Source organism: Plectropomus leopardus, chromosome 11 (genome assembly GCF_026936395.1).
Source record: "Plectropomus leopardus strain MGB_pleo_1.0 chromosome 11, ASM2693639v1, whole genome shotgun sequence".
NCBI classification, from domain to species: domain Eukaryota; kingdom Metazoa; phylum Chordata; class Actinopteri; order Perciformes; family Serranidae; genus Plectropomus; species Plectropomus leopardus.
In genome coordinates, this window is record NC_142186.1 from 13,191,519 (window position 1) to 13,209,471 (window position 17,953).

Consider the following 17,953-nt stretch of genomic DNA (forward strand, 5'->3'; position numbering starts at 1 on the left):
TCCAATGTACCTTACGCACTTACCAATCCAGAAAGCACTAGACTAGCAACCGCCGTGTTCCGGGAAGTAAAATTACTTTGTAAATGTAAATGTGTTGGTATATACAGTAGCTAATTCAGATGATCAATAACACACAATTCTGAAAGAAAGCTTGGCTCAATAATGAAGAGTCACATTTGGCAGTCTAGGGGGTCTATGTGTAGCAATGTCATCATGCTAACATTTTTAGAAGGGCTTTGGAAAATAGCATTTTGACCCTAAAACAACTGTACTTTGACAAAAATTTTAATGCTCAGATACGCTAAATTGAAATCATGAATTTGAGGTGACCCTTATCAAGACATTTAAATAAAAAACAGTGGAGAGGAGAGGAGTAAATGGAAGTGCAAGTAGAGTAAAAAGTGTCTGCTGGCTCACTCTCTGGTGGGAGATTCACATAAACTCAGGGTGATAAAGCGGAGTAGGGAGGAGACAGCAGAAATGAGGAGCGAAAGAGCAAAAGGAGAAGAGATGAGAGGAGCGGGCAGGGGTCCTGATGAAGGAGCCAAACAACTCTCACTGGAACATTTTCTTTACTCTCCTGCTGCCTCTCTCATTTTAATCAGTCCCTTGAAGTGATTATCTGTCCCTCTCTGCAGAACTGTTTGATTTTATACTTACAGTCTTCATGCTTTCTTTATTTCCCTCTATATTTCATTGTCAGTGCTTTTAGTTGGATTTTCTCTGTACACCTCTTGTGTTTTATATTCTCATGCTGCAGCGTTGTGTACAATTCCCTCAATACGTCCTGTCATAGAAAGGCAAAATGAAAAATAAATTACTTTACCCTTTGCTTCCATCTCAGTTAATTATCTTGTGTTTACATCCAATATGTTTGTTGCTTTACAGTAAAATCTTCTCTCCATTTGTAGAATAGGCAAGTGTAATTGCTTTCTGCCTTCTTCCTTTATTGGTAATTGTTTTCTGACTTGCTGTCTGCGCTTAAAACATGACTAATGTTAACCCATGTCAATTCTCAACAACAAGCTATCCAACCCCATTTTACATTCAGACGAAGCTTAAAGTAATCTTTTCTCTGTATTCACTCAGACAATTAAGCCATCAGACATTGCCACTGTACGAACACTTGGCCGCCCTCCACACCTCATCATGCGGATCATGGACTGTGTGCTGCTGCTCTTCCAGAGGCGGGTCAACCCAGTGAAGATTGACCCAGAAAAGAACTGCAACACACCGTCATGGCAGGAGTCCCTAAAACTCATGACAGCAGGAAACTTTCTGGGCAGCCTGCAGGTACGCTCGCGAATATCAGATTTATACAGCTGGGTTTGAAGCAATATGTAGATGCTCATATATGCTAAACTGCATGATTTGGGAGATATCTGTGGTAACCTACAGAGTTATTTACCATAATAAACATTATAAAAGATAAAGTCATTGTACATGCATTTCTGAAAAAGCATTTTACACACCACACAAAATGAAATTCAGGTTAGACGTGTTGCTCTGGTTGGGATTGCATTGCAGAGACTGATGTCTGCATTGAGTTTTGAAAAGTGTAACCACACTTGGGGCTGCTTTCGGCTTGCAATTGCCCAGACTCACCAGGACTTAAGCAAGCTGCAGTGGTGACATAGTCTTGTTTTCTCTCTTTCTTTCTGTATTCTAAGTTACTCTCTGACCCAGATGTGCTTTCAGGTACTGAAAGTTTGGCACATATTTATTGAATGTGAATTGGGATCAGTGTAATTCAGTCTGTACCCAAAAAGGTTTGGGGTTTGGTACCCAACCCTACTACTTAGGTGTGTTTCAGTATGCAGACAAATCACCGCCTGCAGCTTAACTAATTAGTGAATTGTATACTTTCTATTCTAACACACACTGTGATACTATAATGTAAACTGTAAGAGAAACTTGACTAGTTTGCAATAATTCTAGTTAATGGATTGAATAAAAATTAGATGTTGCTATAGCTTTTTCTGTATAGGACAAAAAAAGTCGACCTCCATTTATTCTCAGTCTTGTAGGCAACTACTTTCCAATAATGATATTAGATGGTTTACCATTTGTTACAGTATAAAAAAAGAAGAAGAACAAGACTACAGACTGCATTTTAAGGTTACATGTATGGTCATGTACATATGAGCTGAAAAGTTCAAAATACTGGTTTGGGGGAAATTTGCAGTAATTCAACACCGAGGTAAAATGATTAAATAAGCATACTGTGAAAATGAGCACAGTCAGTCAGGCGTCATGATCTTGGATGTGACTCCTTAAAACTGAATCCATAACAGTCCACAACTTACTTTGTTGTCGATCTCGCTCCTCTCTCATTGTTATATTTTTCTGTCTACCCATCTCTTTTGCTGTCTTTTCTGTTATTTCTGTGTCATTTCTCGCGTCACCCAGCTACACCAGGTCTTTCATCTTAGCTTGTACAACTGTATTTATTATTTTATATTTTTGTTTCCTTACTTTTTTCTGCCAGTTTTTCTTTTTCACCTACTCTTGCACAATCTTTCTTCTCTTCTGTGTTTGTGTTCCTTTTGGATGTATCTCTCCCTCATTTCTGCATTTGAGCTATTCTGTTTCTCTTCGGTTTTTGTTGTAGTCTCCCACAACACCTGTCTTTCCTTTTCTCCTGGTATTTCCTCCACAGCTTTTGCTACCTGCTCTACTTACTGTTTTTACAAAAATACCACAGCTCCATTCATTCTTTTCTCTTTTTTTCTTCTCTAATTTTATATAGTTTTTTATTCTTATTTTTTGTGTGTTATGTGTTGGGAGTGCTGTTCTTTTTGTACTGACTAAGAAATCTCGTTTTTTTTCTCTCTCTCTTCCCTCTGTATTGTAGCAATTCCCCAAAGACTCCATTAATGAGGAAATGGTGGAACTGCTATTGCCTTATTTTGACGTGCCGGACTACAACATTGAAACAGCCAAGAGGGTGTGTGGTAATGTGGCTGGCCTTGCATCCTGGACAAAAGCTATGGCCTCCTTCTTCTCCATCAACAAGGAGGTCTTACCCCTGAAGGTGATATATGGTGTACATTTCTAACACAGTACTGTTTGTAGTCAGTGTGTGATGCTGAAAATAATATATATGATATGCCAAATGAACTGCAGTTGAAATGAAGTCAAGCACAAACACGCCTGCCATCATTACCTCAACAAAACACATAAAACAGCAGCATGCACACGCTCTCCCTGGGCAAAGTCCATGGTCTTCCACTCTCATGAATAGAGTGGTTGCTTTTCTGCAGGAAAGCCCCAGGCTACAGAAACAGCACAAACTGTCTCTGATATGAAAAGGATTTATTTATATTCTCACATTTTGGCAGCAACAATTTGCTGATGGTATAGGCAATAGAAGTGCCTTCTCACCGGACAGGGTGAGAATTATGCTTCTATACATTGATCATGAGCGTACAAAAATAAAATTGGTAAAATCGGTGCATCTCAAGTCTAGATACTAGGGTATATTTGAATTTAATCACGTTGGTACAAACTTAAAGTGGGTCTCCCTTGGCAGACAGCATGGTCATGCAAGTTGTTATAACAGTCACAGTCACCAAGTAAAGTCCTGAGTGGGACAAAGATCAAATTGGAAACAAACAACTTTTCCTCTCTCAGCATTCCCAAGTGGTATTATAGTTGCTTCCGCTGTAGCAAAGACAACCGGATAGCTTTCTGTATTCCTCAGAGCCTAGCAAATAATCACATGCTGTCACGAATTTATTTTGTCTCACTTTTCAGAGCAAACCAAGCAAACTTGTAATGGAGAAGAGAGGCAAAATCTATTACACAAGGATGTGGGTTTTGCTGTTGGATAGCAATGGACAGCTACCAAGCTGTACAATGGTTGACGCACTTCCTTTATGCCACAAATTGAGCCATTATGTTCCAAGGTCATTGTACCCGGTGGCAGTGATAATTGCATAGTGAAAGTGAGGCTTACAGGAACTCAATCTTAACACAGACCGTGTCATAATTTGGTTAATATTTATTTCTTTTTCCAAGGAGTTATTAATCCCGCACACAACAGAAGGGAGCACAGAAGAATACTCTGTACATAGAATCCTAAATTAATTAGACAGGGCAACACACACACACACACACACACACACACACACACACACACACACACACACACACACACACACACACACACACACACACACACACACACACACACACACACACACCTGTTCACTAAACCCTATGATTTCATGCAAATGTCCCAAATCCTTTTTCTAATTTTTCTTTCTGCCAGTGCAGTCTGTGGGTGTCTGATGCATTGCGATCATTAAAACTTCCCTCCGCAGAATGCAAGAATGCATTGACACTTTTGGATTGTGTTCACTGAAACTTTGCCTGGTGATCACCTCTGTTTTCCTTTCTGTAACTGTGTTGTTCTTTTGTGCCTGATTTCCTTCCTCCCTTGTTACCAGGTCTCAGTTTCTGACTTTTTTTGCCCTCTGCCACATCTCATTTTCTCCACCTTGCCTGCACCTTTATGTCTCTGCTCACCCAGGGTTTCTTTTTCAAAACCACCTTTCTCTCTCTTCTTACTCTCCTAGTTTCCCTTATCCCCTCTCTCGCTGACTTTCTCCCTCTCTCCTCTCATTTTCTCTGTCTCTCTCTTTCAAAGACATTCTGTTTTTCTCTTATTCTCTTCAACCTCCATGAAAACTCCTGCCTTTCCTCTTTGATCCTGATCTTTCGCTTCATCATGGAACACAGCTTCACAAATAAATTTTCTGGTTTCCAGTGCAATGGTGACTTTTCTTTAAGCTTGCCAGCCAGACTGCCAGCCAGATACAGTTAGAAAGACAGACTGGCAGAAAGACAGGCAGGGATAGTCCCCTCAGATGTAAATTAACATTAAATCAATGCTCCAGACTTCCTCTTTGCCAGGCCACCCAAACACACTTAGACATAGGGCAACTTTTCTTTATATCTCTGTCTCTAAACCTCTTTCAATGCTTTCTCAACAGCCCCAGCTCCAGCCAGACAATATCCTCTTTGCTTTTCCTCTCTGATTCAGATTTGCTTTCCTCCTCCCCTCTTCCTTCTAACCACCCCCACATCACTATTTATTTACCAGTTTTGCTCTATCTCACTAATTTCCTCTTGCAAATCTCTTTTTTGGCATCTCTAGTTTAACTTTTGAAGCTTTGAGCCCCTGCTCCTGTGACATGTCTTTACAATTCTAAAATATCACTGATTTTTTTTTTTTTTTTTTTTAATTTACCTCCTACCATTTCACCTTCATGCTTAGGCATTTTATGCTGTCTGACATGAACCAGCACATGTCCCTAGCCATATTTAGATTATTTACACTCCTCTGTTTAACATATTTTGCTCTCCAAATAGGGAAAATTTCTTTCCAATAAACCCACTCATTCCTACCACCTTTTCTCACTTATTTTTTCTGCCAAATCCTCCCCACCTTCACCTGATCTGTTCTCTTTTCTTTTGTCTTTCCTCCATCCCTCTTTCTGTTTTAGCCCTCTCCCCAGAGAACTGACAGTGGTCCCTGTAAGCATTTTATGTGAGATAAAGGCATCACATATTCCTCTGTCTCTGCCCTCATTTCTTCCTCAGGCTAACTTGGCAGTGCAGCAGAATCGTCTGGCCATAGCTAATGTGGACCTTCAGAAGGCTCAGGCTGAGCTGGATGCCAAGCAGGCAGAGCTGGATGTGGTGCAGGCGGAGTATGAGAAGGCCATGATGGAGAAACAGGTCAATAGCTTCACTTACTTCCTCAAAACACAAATCTTTATCAGTTTTCCACACACAAGTACGAGCAGTTTGTACTGAAAAGACGTGTAAAATTGTTGGATCATGTGATATACAGCAGATGTGAGATAAATAGTGTGCTGATGATTCTACACCTGGAGCTTTATGTCAGTATCTTTTTTAGATATATGTGACAAATACTTGAAGCATGAGCCACTTTGCAACGGGTGACATTTTTGTTACTTTTTCTCTCTTTTCTTTTATCTCTCTTTTGGAACCATTTTCTTTATTCCTAACTACACACACCAATTTTATCGCCACACAGAAGAAAGTGTACATCTATTGCTAGCTCATCAAGCACCACTTACATGATTAATGTTACAGCTCAGCTGAGACATTGTTGTTGAGTTTTTCAAATGTATTTTTTTGTGCTTTGAGCACCATCAGACGAATGCCATAAAGTTACATTATATTCAAAAAAAGGAAGACATCTCTAGGAGGCGACTAGCAACTAACACCAAAACACTTTAGACTGATAAATAGCACTACAGGTAAGAAGAGAAATTTGTATTTTTGATTTTTTGTCTAAGACTAATTAATATACATCAGATAACATACAATCGGACATTTAGTGTTAGTCTCTTCCACTGAAGCCTGTAATAGGGAATGACAACATTAACTATAATGAGCAGAGTTTTAATGGCACATAACATTGCGCTACTCGGAACATGTGATCACCAATTTGGATCCAGGCTTTGCTGATTAACCTGCTGTTCCATGTGATCATTTGAATTCATATAGCTGGTACAGCTGTCTTTGTGCTTTTTCTGGTAAAGTTGATGACTTCATCAATTAAATCTCAGTCCCTGTCTCACCTCACGCCTGTTCTTTTACAGCAACACTACATTTGTTCGTGTACAGTGTATTTTTCTGCATAAAGACACGCTAAAGCATTTTGTCCATGAATGAAAATATATATTGAAAAAAACATTAATATATTGAATCTATAATTGATGTCCTCACTTGTACACATTTATTGAAGTTTACGTTGTGCCACCTGATGCTATTTAAAACCAGGTTATGTTTCTTAAAAGTAGTCTCACAAAGCTTTAACTTTGTATTGATTTCTTAACATGCTTATTATACCATAACTTTTTTCTGCCTTTTATTAAATGAGCCACCCTTTTTTAAGTATAGATGATCGACCTTTAAACTGAAATCACAGAGGTGGACTGTCTTTAAACACAGCCTGTGATAACCTCCAACGTAAACAGGAGTTGCGCAAATGTCACTTTATAAATTAATGTAACTAACAATGGTGGTACACTGTTGATTGTTTGTGCAAATTTGTGAGTCTGTCTGTGGGTTTTTCCTCATCCGTACTCTCTGTTCTGTGATAAATAATAGCATGTAAATAGAGCAGTATGTGCATCAGCACTCGCTGATTAGGAAACCTGGACAGCCCAAGTTGACTCTTTTTATAATTTTGTTATTAAGACACAGAGCTCTTCATCTCCAGGGGACAAAATGAAATTAAAGGGCTCGTTACCAGTCTTTATTAATGAGACATTTTTTTTCTATTGGGGAAACAACCTCTTTATTGCCTGTGAGCAGCTGATGAAAAGATAATTGTGGTAAATGGCTAAAAGGTGCTGTTTACCTTTTAGTATGTCTTTAAAAAGCAGAAGCTATTATGATCAGATAGAATAAGCATGCTGTCAGGAACACATCCATCCATGTATTGGGGGGTTGCAGGGGTCTTGAGCCTATGTAAGCCCAACCCAGCATACATGAGGTGAAAGGCAGCTGCCAATCCCTTGGCAAGCACGAAGACAGACAATATTTACACCTACTGCAATTAAATTTATTTACCTAACCTACATGTCTTTGGACTGTGGCACCTGCAGGAAACCCACATAGTGATAAAGGTAACACGAAAGTATATTTGTCATCTCATACAAGCAATCCAATGCCGATTCATATTGTACTGGCATTACAGAACAACTCACGTCACGAAGGATTACATTATCAATAGTGATACAAATGTGCTCACTTTGTCCCTATGTACATACTTGAAATGTGTATAAATATGCACTGATGTACAGAGTATAAATGGTTGAATGAGAGTTGGATGACTCAATGAAGAGACAGTGGGATGGACAGAAAACAGACATGTTAACCTACTAACATGTTCGTCTGCCATCCCATCCCATCAGACCCTGCTGGAGGATGCTGAGCGCTGTCGACACAAGATGCAGACGGCATCCAGTCTCATCAGCGGTCTTGCTGGCGAGAAGGAGAGATGGACTGAGCAGAGCAAAGAGTTTGCTGCCCAAACAAAACGCCTTGTAGGTGGGTTTTGAAACAGGCTTCAAAACATAGCTGGCATTCGGAAAACTATGTCATCAAAGATATGTCTCTGCAAATAAATAATAATGATGAATAAATGATACAGGATCTGTAATAAAAACAAGGATTTGTGAAATATTGCTTGAATTAATGAGACAAGCCTTTACACCATTCTGTTGAGTGATTAAAAAAAGCAAGACACTCTTGGATGATTAATTGGCTAAAAATATAATGTCATAAATATATACCAGTATTTCTAATTACCAGCAACGTGGTCAGAGCATTTCATTTTAGATAGACATTTAATCCCTAGTGTATTGCTGACATAGTACAGTTTTTATGCATTTTACTTTTTATTGCCTTAACATTACCTACCACATCAGTGGCTGTTCTCCATGTTTAATAACAATTATGCACAACAGTATTTAAGTGTTAAACACTTTTGTCTTCTTGTTTCAGGTGATGTGCTTCTGGCAACAGCATTCCTCTCATACTCTGGCCCCTTCAATCAGGAGTTTCGTAATCTTCTACAGAGTGACTGGCAGCGAGAGTTGAGGCAACGCTGCATCCCATTTGGCAACAACCTCAATCTGACCGAGCTGCTCATTGATGCACCCACAGTTAGCGAGTGGAACCTACAGGTCAGTGAACTACTTTTGGAACTACAGCCAAAAGAATCAACTGTTTTAGTGCATATTGATACAGTATAAACAGTATGTGATCATTTTATAATAAAAATAATAATGATTTGCCTAGCTGAAGTGGTTATTTAACTATTGATAATTAACCTCATTCTTGGTAGAACATATTTATATATCATTTAATTGTTTGGTGATACTTTAACTCAAATACTGGATAGCAAACAGAATTAATCAAATGAATTCTTGAAATAAAAACTGTAATTAGCTGGCATGACCAAACATCAGGGTTGAACCTAAATCAGTGTTTGTCTTCTGTCTTGAAGGGGCTCCCCAATGATGACCTGTCCATTCAGAATGGCATCATTATCACCAAAGCTGCCCGCTTCCCCCTCCTTATTGACCCCCAGACGCAGGGAAAAATCTGGATCAAAAACAAAGAGTCCAGGAATGAGTTACAGGTTTGGGATTGCTTTCATCTATTGCTTAAAAATATATTACCTGTGTCGGCTGCTTTATTTTTATAATACACAGTGAGGGTGTATCATTTATTGAAATTATACAAGCGCAGCAACATTATTTTGGGGTAAGTGAGGTTTAACTTATATATTACTGTATGTAAAACCCACTGATGGCTGCAGTGTTTCATCTTATTATTCCTTTATTTATATATATATATATTTTCTGTCGTCATCCATTTTGATGCAGGATTGCCAAAAATTTACAATAAAATAATTATAATAATAATAATAATAATAATATAATAAATAATATATTGAAATCAATAACTACCCCCTGATGTCACTATTCAGTGTCAGTACCTTTTATTCTTCTGTTTCTAAGTACCATATGCATTATAGAATTTAATAATTTATTTTTCCCTTACATAGCTCGTGGGCCAGTTTTTGTCAAGCAAGATTTTGATTTTTAGCAGCCTCTAAAACCTTGACATTACTTAAAACAATATCTAGCTCAGTTTTTACCATGACTGTTTTCCTCAAATCATTTTCCTTGTCCAGCATGTCTTTTCTTCTCTAAGGCATCCTGAAAAAGTACTGCCTATTTCTGCAGATTTAATACAACCAGCCAAGGTCACCGGCCCTGTTAGAGGCAATCTGTGAGCCAAGTGAATGCATTCTGCTATCCTATTAGGAGTGTCCCTCCCGAAAACCCATTTCCCCAAGCTGAGGGTTTAAACCTCATCACCTCGTGACCTCATCAAATCAACTGTATTTGTTTTTTTGAGGTTTTCTAAAAAAAGCTCATCTGTAAAACTGATGTTATTATTTGACATGTCACATTCCCCAGACAGGTTAGCCTTTGGATCTAGGTATGAATTAGGAATAAGTCAACTGTGTCTCCCCTTCATTTGACTGTTTCAGATGCTTTTCTCTGTCTGACTGATAAATTTGATGATCAGGCTGTTGGAAACAGTGCCGAGGTCATTTAGTCATGAAGAAAGTATAATAATAATAAAATGTTATTATCTTCTCTGCTACAATGAACATTAAAACCAGGTTTCATAAAAAGACAACATAAATGTCTGATAGGGACATGGGGCATTGTTGTGGCTGACCACTGATATAGTGTCTTGATTAGAAAGGGAATGCTTCCAGATGACAGTTGCATTACATGTTTATCTCCCACAATTACATTTTTCCATATGCATGTATTAATAGAGGTCTCATGCTCTGATCCCAGATCACCTCACTGAACCACAGGTACTTTAAGAACCATCTGGAGGACAGCTTGTCTCTCGGGCGCCCCCTTTTGATTGAGGATGTAGGGGAGGAGTTGGACCCTGCACTTGACAACATCCTTGAAAAAAACTTCATCAAAACTGGCTCCACGTACAAGGTAATGTGGCAGAAATAACTCTCCTGAGACCCTCATGTACCAGATTTGTAGTTTTTTTTCTCCTTGGGTAGAGGAGTGTGAAATGAGCAGGCGTGTTTTGCACTGGTGGAGGGCGTGATGGGACTTGGCCAAGTCCCACTTGCCAACTGTCACACCTATGCTGATGCAGGTTGATTAGCTCAGACAGGGGAAAACTAGCCCACTCTCTGACACTACACAGAGGGTCTTTGATTTCTCCAACCATGCCAGCTGGAGCACCAGTACTGAATCATGCTAATTGTCTTGGGACACATTAAAGTGTGCTCAGTGACATGATCCGCCACAGAGAGACTGCTTTATTGTGTACAACTTTAGTGATGTTGCAGTTCTTCTAGTTTGTGTTCATCTTTGAAATAATGCATTTCCACTTTTGTTTTGCTCTATGTGGTCATGTAGTAGTTCAGCAACACCACCTCTTATACAAAGTTATTCAAAGTTATTATACACTTAATTCTTGCACTGTAGGCATGTTATTAACACTTGAGGTGCTTGCTTTCTATAACAAATGTATGCAAGAGACTGAAGGGTTTACTTTTATCTCTTACATTTAGATTGTAAATTTTCAACATGGTATAGACATTTTGTATCGTCAAATGAATTTAACTCAATCACTGAATGCTGTTGATAGGATCAATAGTATGAATGGAAAATGAAATTGGTGGAGGTGATTTGGAGATGCAATGCTTGCCACAAATTAACTTTACTTGGGCAGGCCACTTAGGTACAGTAAGTTAACGGTCGCCAAATATACTGCCATTCAGTTTTTATTTTTATTTTTTTATTCGTCTGAGAGGATGACGGTATCAGCAATCGATTAGCTACTAGACAATCTTTCCTTTTTCTTTCCCTCTCATACCTGTTTGTATTGCTTCTACAGCCAAGCCAGAGGCAGCCCAATGCAGTTATGTCCGGCTCGCAATGTGCAGCCAGTTTCAACATTATTTTCTCAGTGCGTGCAAACAAAATTTTGCATGAAGACACATCAAAAGATATGTCGTTTGATATCTGATTATGAAAAATGACAAGATTTGCATTGCATACTTGCCAGCTCTTGATTTTACTGCCCTTCTCGTGCTCCTGGAGTTTCTGTTGTGTTGTTTACCTGAACTTTCTAAATCTGGCACTTCACTAATATATATTGAAAATAGCCTTGTATCACTGCTCTTACGTATTGCACATAGCGTACTTATTCCTTACATTTGTAAGTGGCAGAAAGAGATGAGTGGACAAACACAAAAGCAGACAGACATGATTAAGATTAGCTTAATGTGCGATTAGAAAAGACCAAAATGATGTTATGTGTTTGAATTTAACAAAATATTCATTGAATCAAATTATTGCATGAAAGGTCACACATACCACCTTGTCACATGTAGTAGACCATTTTTCACCAGCTTTTCCACCAGCTACCCCCACAAGTATATCTCGGACCTGTGGGAAACACTGCGATGCAAAAGTTTTTCATGTCCTGTAAATGAAGTATGCAGTTTGTTTCTGTGCTTTGTTCAAGTAACTGTGTTGTATTTTTTCAGTAGCTCCATGTGAGATGAGAAGGAAAGGGAAAGCCAAATCGGGCTTTAAATATCCACATCAGTGAGGTCATTTAATTAGCACTAAAAGTATTTTTAAATTAAATCTTAATAGACAAACATGCTAATCACGCATTTAATATTGAGCCCCACTCAAGCTGATTTCTACCATGGGCAAGTCTAATGAATGAGTTCATAATGAGAGTGTGGCCCATTAAACACAATTATAGTTTGCCTTTATAGAGGGTCTCACCAGCTTCAAGAAACTACATTTCCTGTTGATTGGAAGTGAAATCTAATATTGTGCCTCCATCCTGCCAGATGCCTATTGCTTTTGCTTTTTTTTAATTTGTGGTTGGACCATGAAAAATGGACCACACTCTGTTTCAGCATCCTAATTTCCTGTAATGTACTGTTGGAGTTAGATATTTTTAATTTGGAAAATTGAAGTGCATTGTTTGAATGGTTCTTATTTTGTCTGAATTGTGTTAACCAAAATGATAGCCCAGAGCAAGCTTTGGATGTGCATTCTGGGTTTTACAGGAAATACAGTATTGTACATGACAAGGATGCACTCTAATTTGGTCTTTCTGCCAATAATTCTGCCATAATACTTTTGCAAAAACATTTTTATTGCACACATAAATGTGTCTTTTCTGTGATGGTTGTAAAGATGTCAACAATAATTTCCACAAAACTCAATGGAGAGATCAGTCCCAGTGCATTTTATATGTGACCCTTTCCCATCCAGATAACCATGAATTTAGGTTATTGTCCTGCAGTTCGGAGAAGTTTTCCAAGAGGGCTTTCTACCAGAAAGAGATTTCTTGGTTAAGGATAGGAAATGGAAGATTTCTTTCAGAAATGGCTTTCTGGGTGCAAAGAAAACTTCTCCTATGTGCTATTGTATAGTTCATTACAAAAGGAATGGATTTCCAAATTTGCCATTGCAATCTTCATCTCTAACTTTCCCTCACACACACATGCATGTTCACATACAGAAAAACAATATCAGACAGAATGTAAAAGGTTGTGAAAAGAGTCAGAGTAAAAGTCTGCTTCAAGGCATTTCTCTCTCCCTCTCATTATCGCCTCTCAGCTCCTGTTACTGGCCAATACTGTTTATTCAGCAGCTGACACTGCAGCTGCCTCTATCTCACACATGCATCAAACAAACACACGCATGTACTCACACACACAACAAACATACCATTTAACTGCAGATAAACATGCACACACACTCACACCGTATGTTGATTGCAAGTGAGCATGTGATCCATGGACACATCACATTCAAGCATAAGTCAGATACCTACTGAGAGGTGTTGACGCACTCCCTCCCACTCTCTCCTGAAAACTTTAATTTCTATTAATATCCTGGTGTGAGGAGGAAGTGAAGGTGTCTGCAGCCGACAGCTCCTGGCACAAACGGGCAGATGGGTAATCAGAAGTTTTACTGCCATGAGTCATTAATTGCTGATCAGAGCAAACACAAGATGCACACATCTATGCAGATGTACACGCTCATACAAACATTAACACACAGGAAATGCTTCTGAGCAGCTGTATCTGCAAAGTGTTCGATTACACCAGGATATCTTTACCATGTTTGTCAGTATGGCCTGTTCATACATTTAAACACAAAGATAAGTGACTCTCACTATAATTGTACCTTCATGTCTTGTTGGTTTGGGGATGAATTTTACCCAATGTACTTTTGTTATTTACCCATTTAATGAGATGTTTTGTGATGCTGACTGTACTTTCTATCTTTGTGTCCTTTCTTCTGTCTTTTTCTTTTTGCAGGTAAAAGTGGGTGACAAAGAGGTGGATGTGATGAAGGGCTTCAGGCTGTATGTGACCACCAAGCTGCCTAACCCTGCCTACACCCCCGAGATCAGTGCTCGCACCTCCATCATCGACTTCACTGTCACCATGAGAGGACTGGAGGACCAGCTGCTGGGCAGAGTCATCCTCACAGAAAAACAGGTAGAGCTGCTCTCAAACTAAATGGTAGCCACTATAATGTCTGTATATACAGTATATATTAGCTGTTTATTTTGAATTAATTTATCTGGTAAATGGACCTGCACTTCTTAGTCTTCCAACCAGTCAAAGTGCTTTAAAACTACATATCACATTCACGCACACATTTAAACACTGGTGGCCAAGGCTACCACACAAGGTGCCACCTGTTACTCAGCTTAAAAACACTCCCACACTGATGAACAGTCATCAGGAGCAATTTGGACTTCATTATTTTGCCCAAGGATACTTCAACATGTAGACAGGAGAAGCCAGATTTAAATTTCAGTATGGTTCTACAGAAATGATGTCCCTCTGGCTTGCTTAGATTTTTATAATTCCTTTTCAAAAACGCTTGAAAACCATTAAAATGTGGGGCACCTGGTGGCTCAATGGATAGAGCGGGCGCCCCATGTAGAGAGGCTGTGTCCTCACTGCAGCGGCCACAGGTTCAATTCTGGCCTCAGCCCTTTGCTTTGCTTTAAAGAGAAAAGAAGAAAACCATTTAAATGCAGACCCCCAGCACCTCGTACTGTGTACCTCATCTCTCTCTCTCTAGCAAGCACAAACTGTGTGACAACATAACTTGGGAAGTAATTATTCTGCTTTGAATATTGAACATGGCAATCATTACTGGCCTGACAGTGTGAAGAAACAGCCACACAACAAAAATGAGTGTACGTGTGCACCAATGGCAAAAGTACACACAAAGACACAAACAATCTATAGTTTCAGGGACTAGATTCATTCATTGTGCGCAATAGAAATCCATTACGAATGCACCCAATGCTGAGGACGCATTGATCGGGACTGTGAAAAGACTGGTTGTAACAGCTGATGCTGGGATGAAGGATTTATGCTGGACGGAAAAAGTGGCTCATTATCTGTGTACTAAATATGGATTTAATCACAATGTGAGTTGAATCAGCAATCACAGCTTTAAAACCTGTCTCTTCACAGTTCAGTAACATTAACCAGCCGAACATCATTATTCTGTTATGATGAACTCAAAATATAAAAGATAGATGCAGTTTTGAGTGTCTTTGTTTTCAGGACACAGTTAGTTGTCTTTACCACATTAGTCTTTTTAGTGTACCTGTAAAATCAGACACAGTTTCAAAGTAGCTTATATTTCCCTTGGGTTTACTGTGGATGACTGAGGTTTTGGTTCAGAGGAGTACAGTCCCTTTAATTCATGGACTGTCAGACTGGGCAGTGGCACTTACTACTCCCTGTTACTGTGGTGTTTTGCTTTCATCTGAGAAGACACAGTTATTTTTCTGCTAACTCTCTTTTCTAGTACTTCCTTTGTATTCAGTGGATGCCAATATTCGACCCACTTGATGTGGATAGGCTCATGGAGATGGATGGGCTTATTTTTTTTTTAATTCTGCTTAGATTATTCACAGCAATTAATTGTGTTTGGTAAAAAAAAAAAAAAAAAGACTAGGATTCTTTGCAAAATGATAACCATCATCATCATCATCATCATCATCATCATCATGTGCATTTATACCCAAGCTCATAAAAACCTGCCAGACATGTTTCAGGAAAGGGTGTAGCGTATAGTGTAGTGTTAACTGACCCTGCAAAAGGCAGAATGTGAAAGGATGATAGTGTCTGGCCATGTGTTCACTAATGACCAGACTACCATGATATTGCTCTGGATAACAAGATAAATCTCACATGCTCTTCTCTTTCATTTTATCCACTCTCAGGTCAAAATGTCAACTTCCAGTATCTCATAAGCTAAAAGGCATTTTGGGGATCAAATTCCTGCTCCCCAGGGGGTGAACCCCTTTGAATTTGATGATCCTTTGACCTTCCCTCTAGCACTGTGCTACAGCTATGTAACCTGTTTTTTAACACCAGGAACTGGAGAAGGAGAGGACAGACCTCTTAGAAGATGTGACATCTAACAAGAGAAAGATGAAGGAGCTAGAGGACAACCTCCTCTATCGACTGACCAGTACACAGGCAAGCAAATACTTAAACTTTGATGTATCAGACAACATTTGAAAGAGCATTGCTTCCAACTGAAATTATGAATGTGGGCATGTGATAATGACCAGTGTGGATACCTTAGTAGTGTTGGGAGTTTTTAAAGCTAGTTTATCTGATTCCTGGTGTGTCTTTATTTTCATTCTGTTTTTATAAAGCAGACTGTTGGTTACATATGCAATATGCTCATGTAGAGGTTCATGAAAACATTGGCCAGGAAGTTTATTCCCTATAAAAGGAAGTTACATAAATAAGGCCTTCCAATTAAAGAATTTTAGAAAAAAGTATCTGTCCATCTGTTACAGTCATGGGTATGTTTTCATTTTCATTTATCCTCTAACTTACCCTTGCAAATATGTCACTTTGTAGGGTTCACTGGTGGATGATGAGAGTCTGATTATTGTACTTGGCAACACCAAGCGCACGGCTGAAGAGGTCACTCAGAAACTACAGATTGCTGCAGAGACCGAGATCCAGATCAATACTGCCAGAGAGGAGTACCGACCTGGTAGGGCGTGACAACTGGCTCAGTGACAGAATTTACACTTTTTTGCGATTTTTGCGGTTACAGTGAGCCAGCCAAGTTCAGGTTCAATCACAAAATACTGATCATTTTCAGTTCATAATTCAGCCCAAGCAATGACAAAATGGGAACTATCCAGAAAAGGACTCACTACACACTTTCCTTTAAAACAGACTCTTTGTATGAACTAAATCTAGATTAATCTGTGCCACAAATTCCTTAGTTAACAGAGGTTAAATGGGCAGTTCACCCCAAAATAAAAATTACATACTTTTCCTCTTACCTGTTGGGATATTTATCATTTGAGATTGTTTTGATGTGACTTGCTGGATGTTGGAGACATCTGTCTTCTCTCAAATATAAAAAACCTAGATGGCACTCTGCTTGTGGTACTCAAAGAACTAAAAACATGCATTTGAAGAACTCAACAGCAATGTCTCTTTACAGAAATTATGAACTGGTTATGCAAGATTATCCACAGACCTGAATGTTTGCAGTTTCGTTTCTACCAAACTACATTCGGGAACTGTATCATTGCTCAGAAGGAAGCATGCCTCTTCTTGCGCTTGTGACAGTGCAAGAAGAGGCATGCTCCTTGGCTTAGCTGTAGTGAGAGTTGGCTCAGCAGTGCTAAATGAGCTATCGGTAGATGCACACTATTTAGTTCTATTATACTTGAGAGAAGGCAGACATGTCTGCCATAGAGTTCATGAACTCAAAACAATCTAGATAAATAAATTGCACTACAGGAAAGAGGAAAAATGTGTATTTTTAAAGATGTCCCAGTTGTTTGCTTTTTAACTTTTAGTAAAAATCTTTTTTGCCAATAATTTTATGAAAGTTTGAGACAGGAATTTCTTAAAGGAGTTATTTTTTGATTTGGAGGCTGTAAAGTCAACAGACACCTCTTTAAGTTAAAAACATGAGCTTCAATTACCACACTTCTTTTGTCATTGCTATTGTGATTTTTGTGTTTGTTTGTAGTGGCCACCAGAGGCAGTATCCTGTACTTCCTGATCACAGAGATGAGTATGGTGAACGTCATGTATCAGACATCTCTGAGACAGTTCCTGGGACTTTTTGACCTTTCTCTGGCTAGGTGAGAATAATCTGGTATTTGCTGCTCTCTGTGTGGCATGGTGTTTACCCATAAACTGCAAGCTACTCCATGTCAGCCTTTGTCTTACAAAGCTGGCTCACAAACATTACACCTCTTATTGTGATTTATAAAGTTTTAGTGGGGGACTTGT

At 39.0% G+C, this 17,953-nt stretch overlaps 1 protein-coding gene across 1 annotated transcript in view; it reads left to right on the forward strand.

Annotated features, from left to right (window-relative positions):
* Nucleotides 1-17,953, forward strand: part of dnah5 (dynein, axonemal, heavy chain 5) — a 118,197-nt gene that overhangs the window by 74,175 nt on the left and 26,069 nt on the right. Inside the window, exons 65-75 of the mRNA XM_088084040.1 lie at nt 1,090-1,293; nt 2,855-3,034; nt 5,608-5,745; nt 7,959-8,094; nt 8,551-8,732; nt 9,056-9,190; nt 10,431-10,586; nt 13,961-14,143; nt 16,052-16,156; nt 16,550-16,688; nt 17,688-17,802. Of these exons, the coding sequence (XP_087940166.1) occupies nt 1,090-1,293; nt 2,855-3,034; nt 5,608-5,745; nt 7,959-8,094; nt 8,551-8,732; nt 9,056-9,190; nt 10,431-10,586; nt 13,961-14,143; nt 16,052-16,156; nt 16,550-16,688; nt 17,688-17,802 (1,673 nt within the window). The remainder of the gene's footprint in view (nt 1-1,089; nt 1,294-2,854; nt 3,035-5,607; nt 5,746-7,958; nt 8,095-8,550; nt 8,733-9,055; nt 9,191-10,430; nt 10,587-13,960; nt 14,144-16,051; nt 16,157-16,549; nt 16,689-17,687; nt 17,803-17,953) is intronic.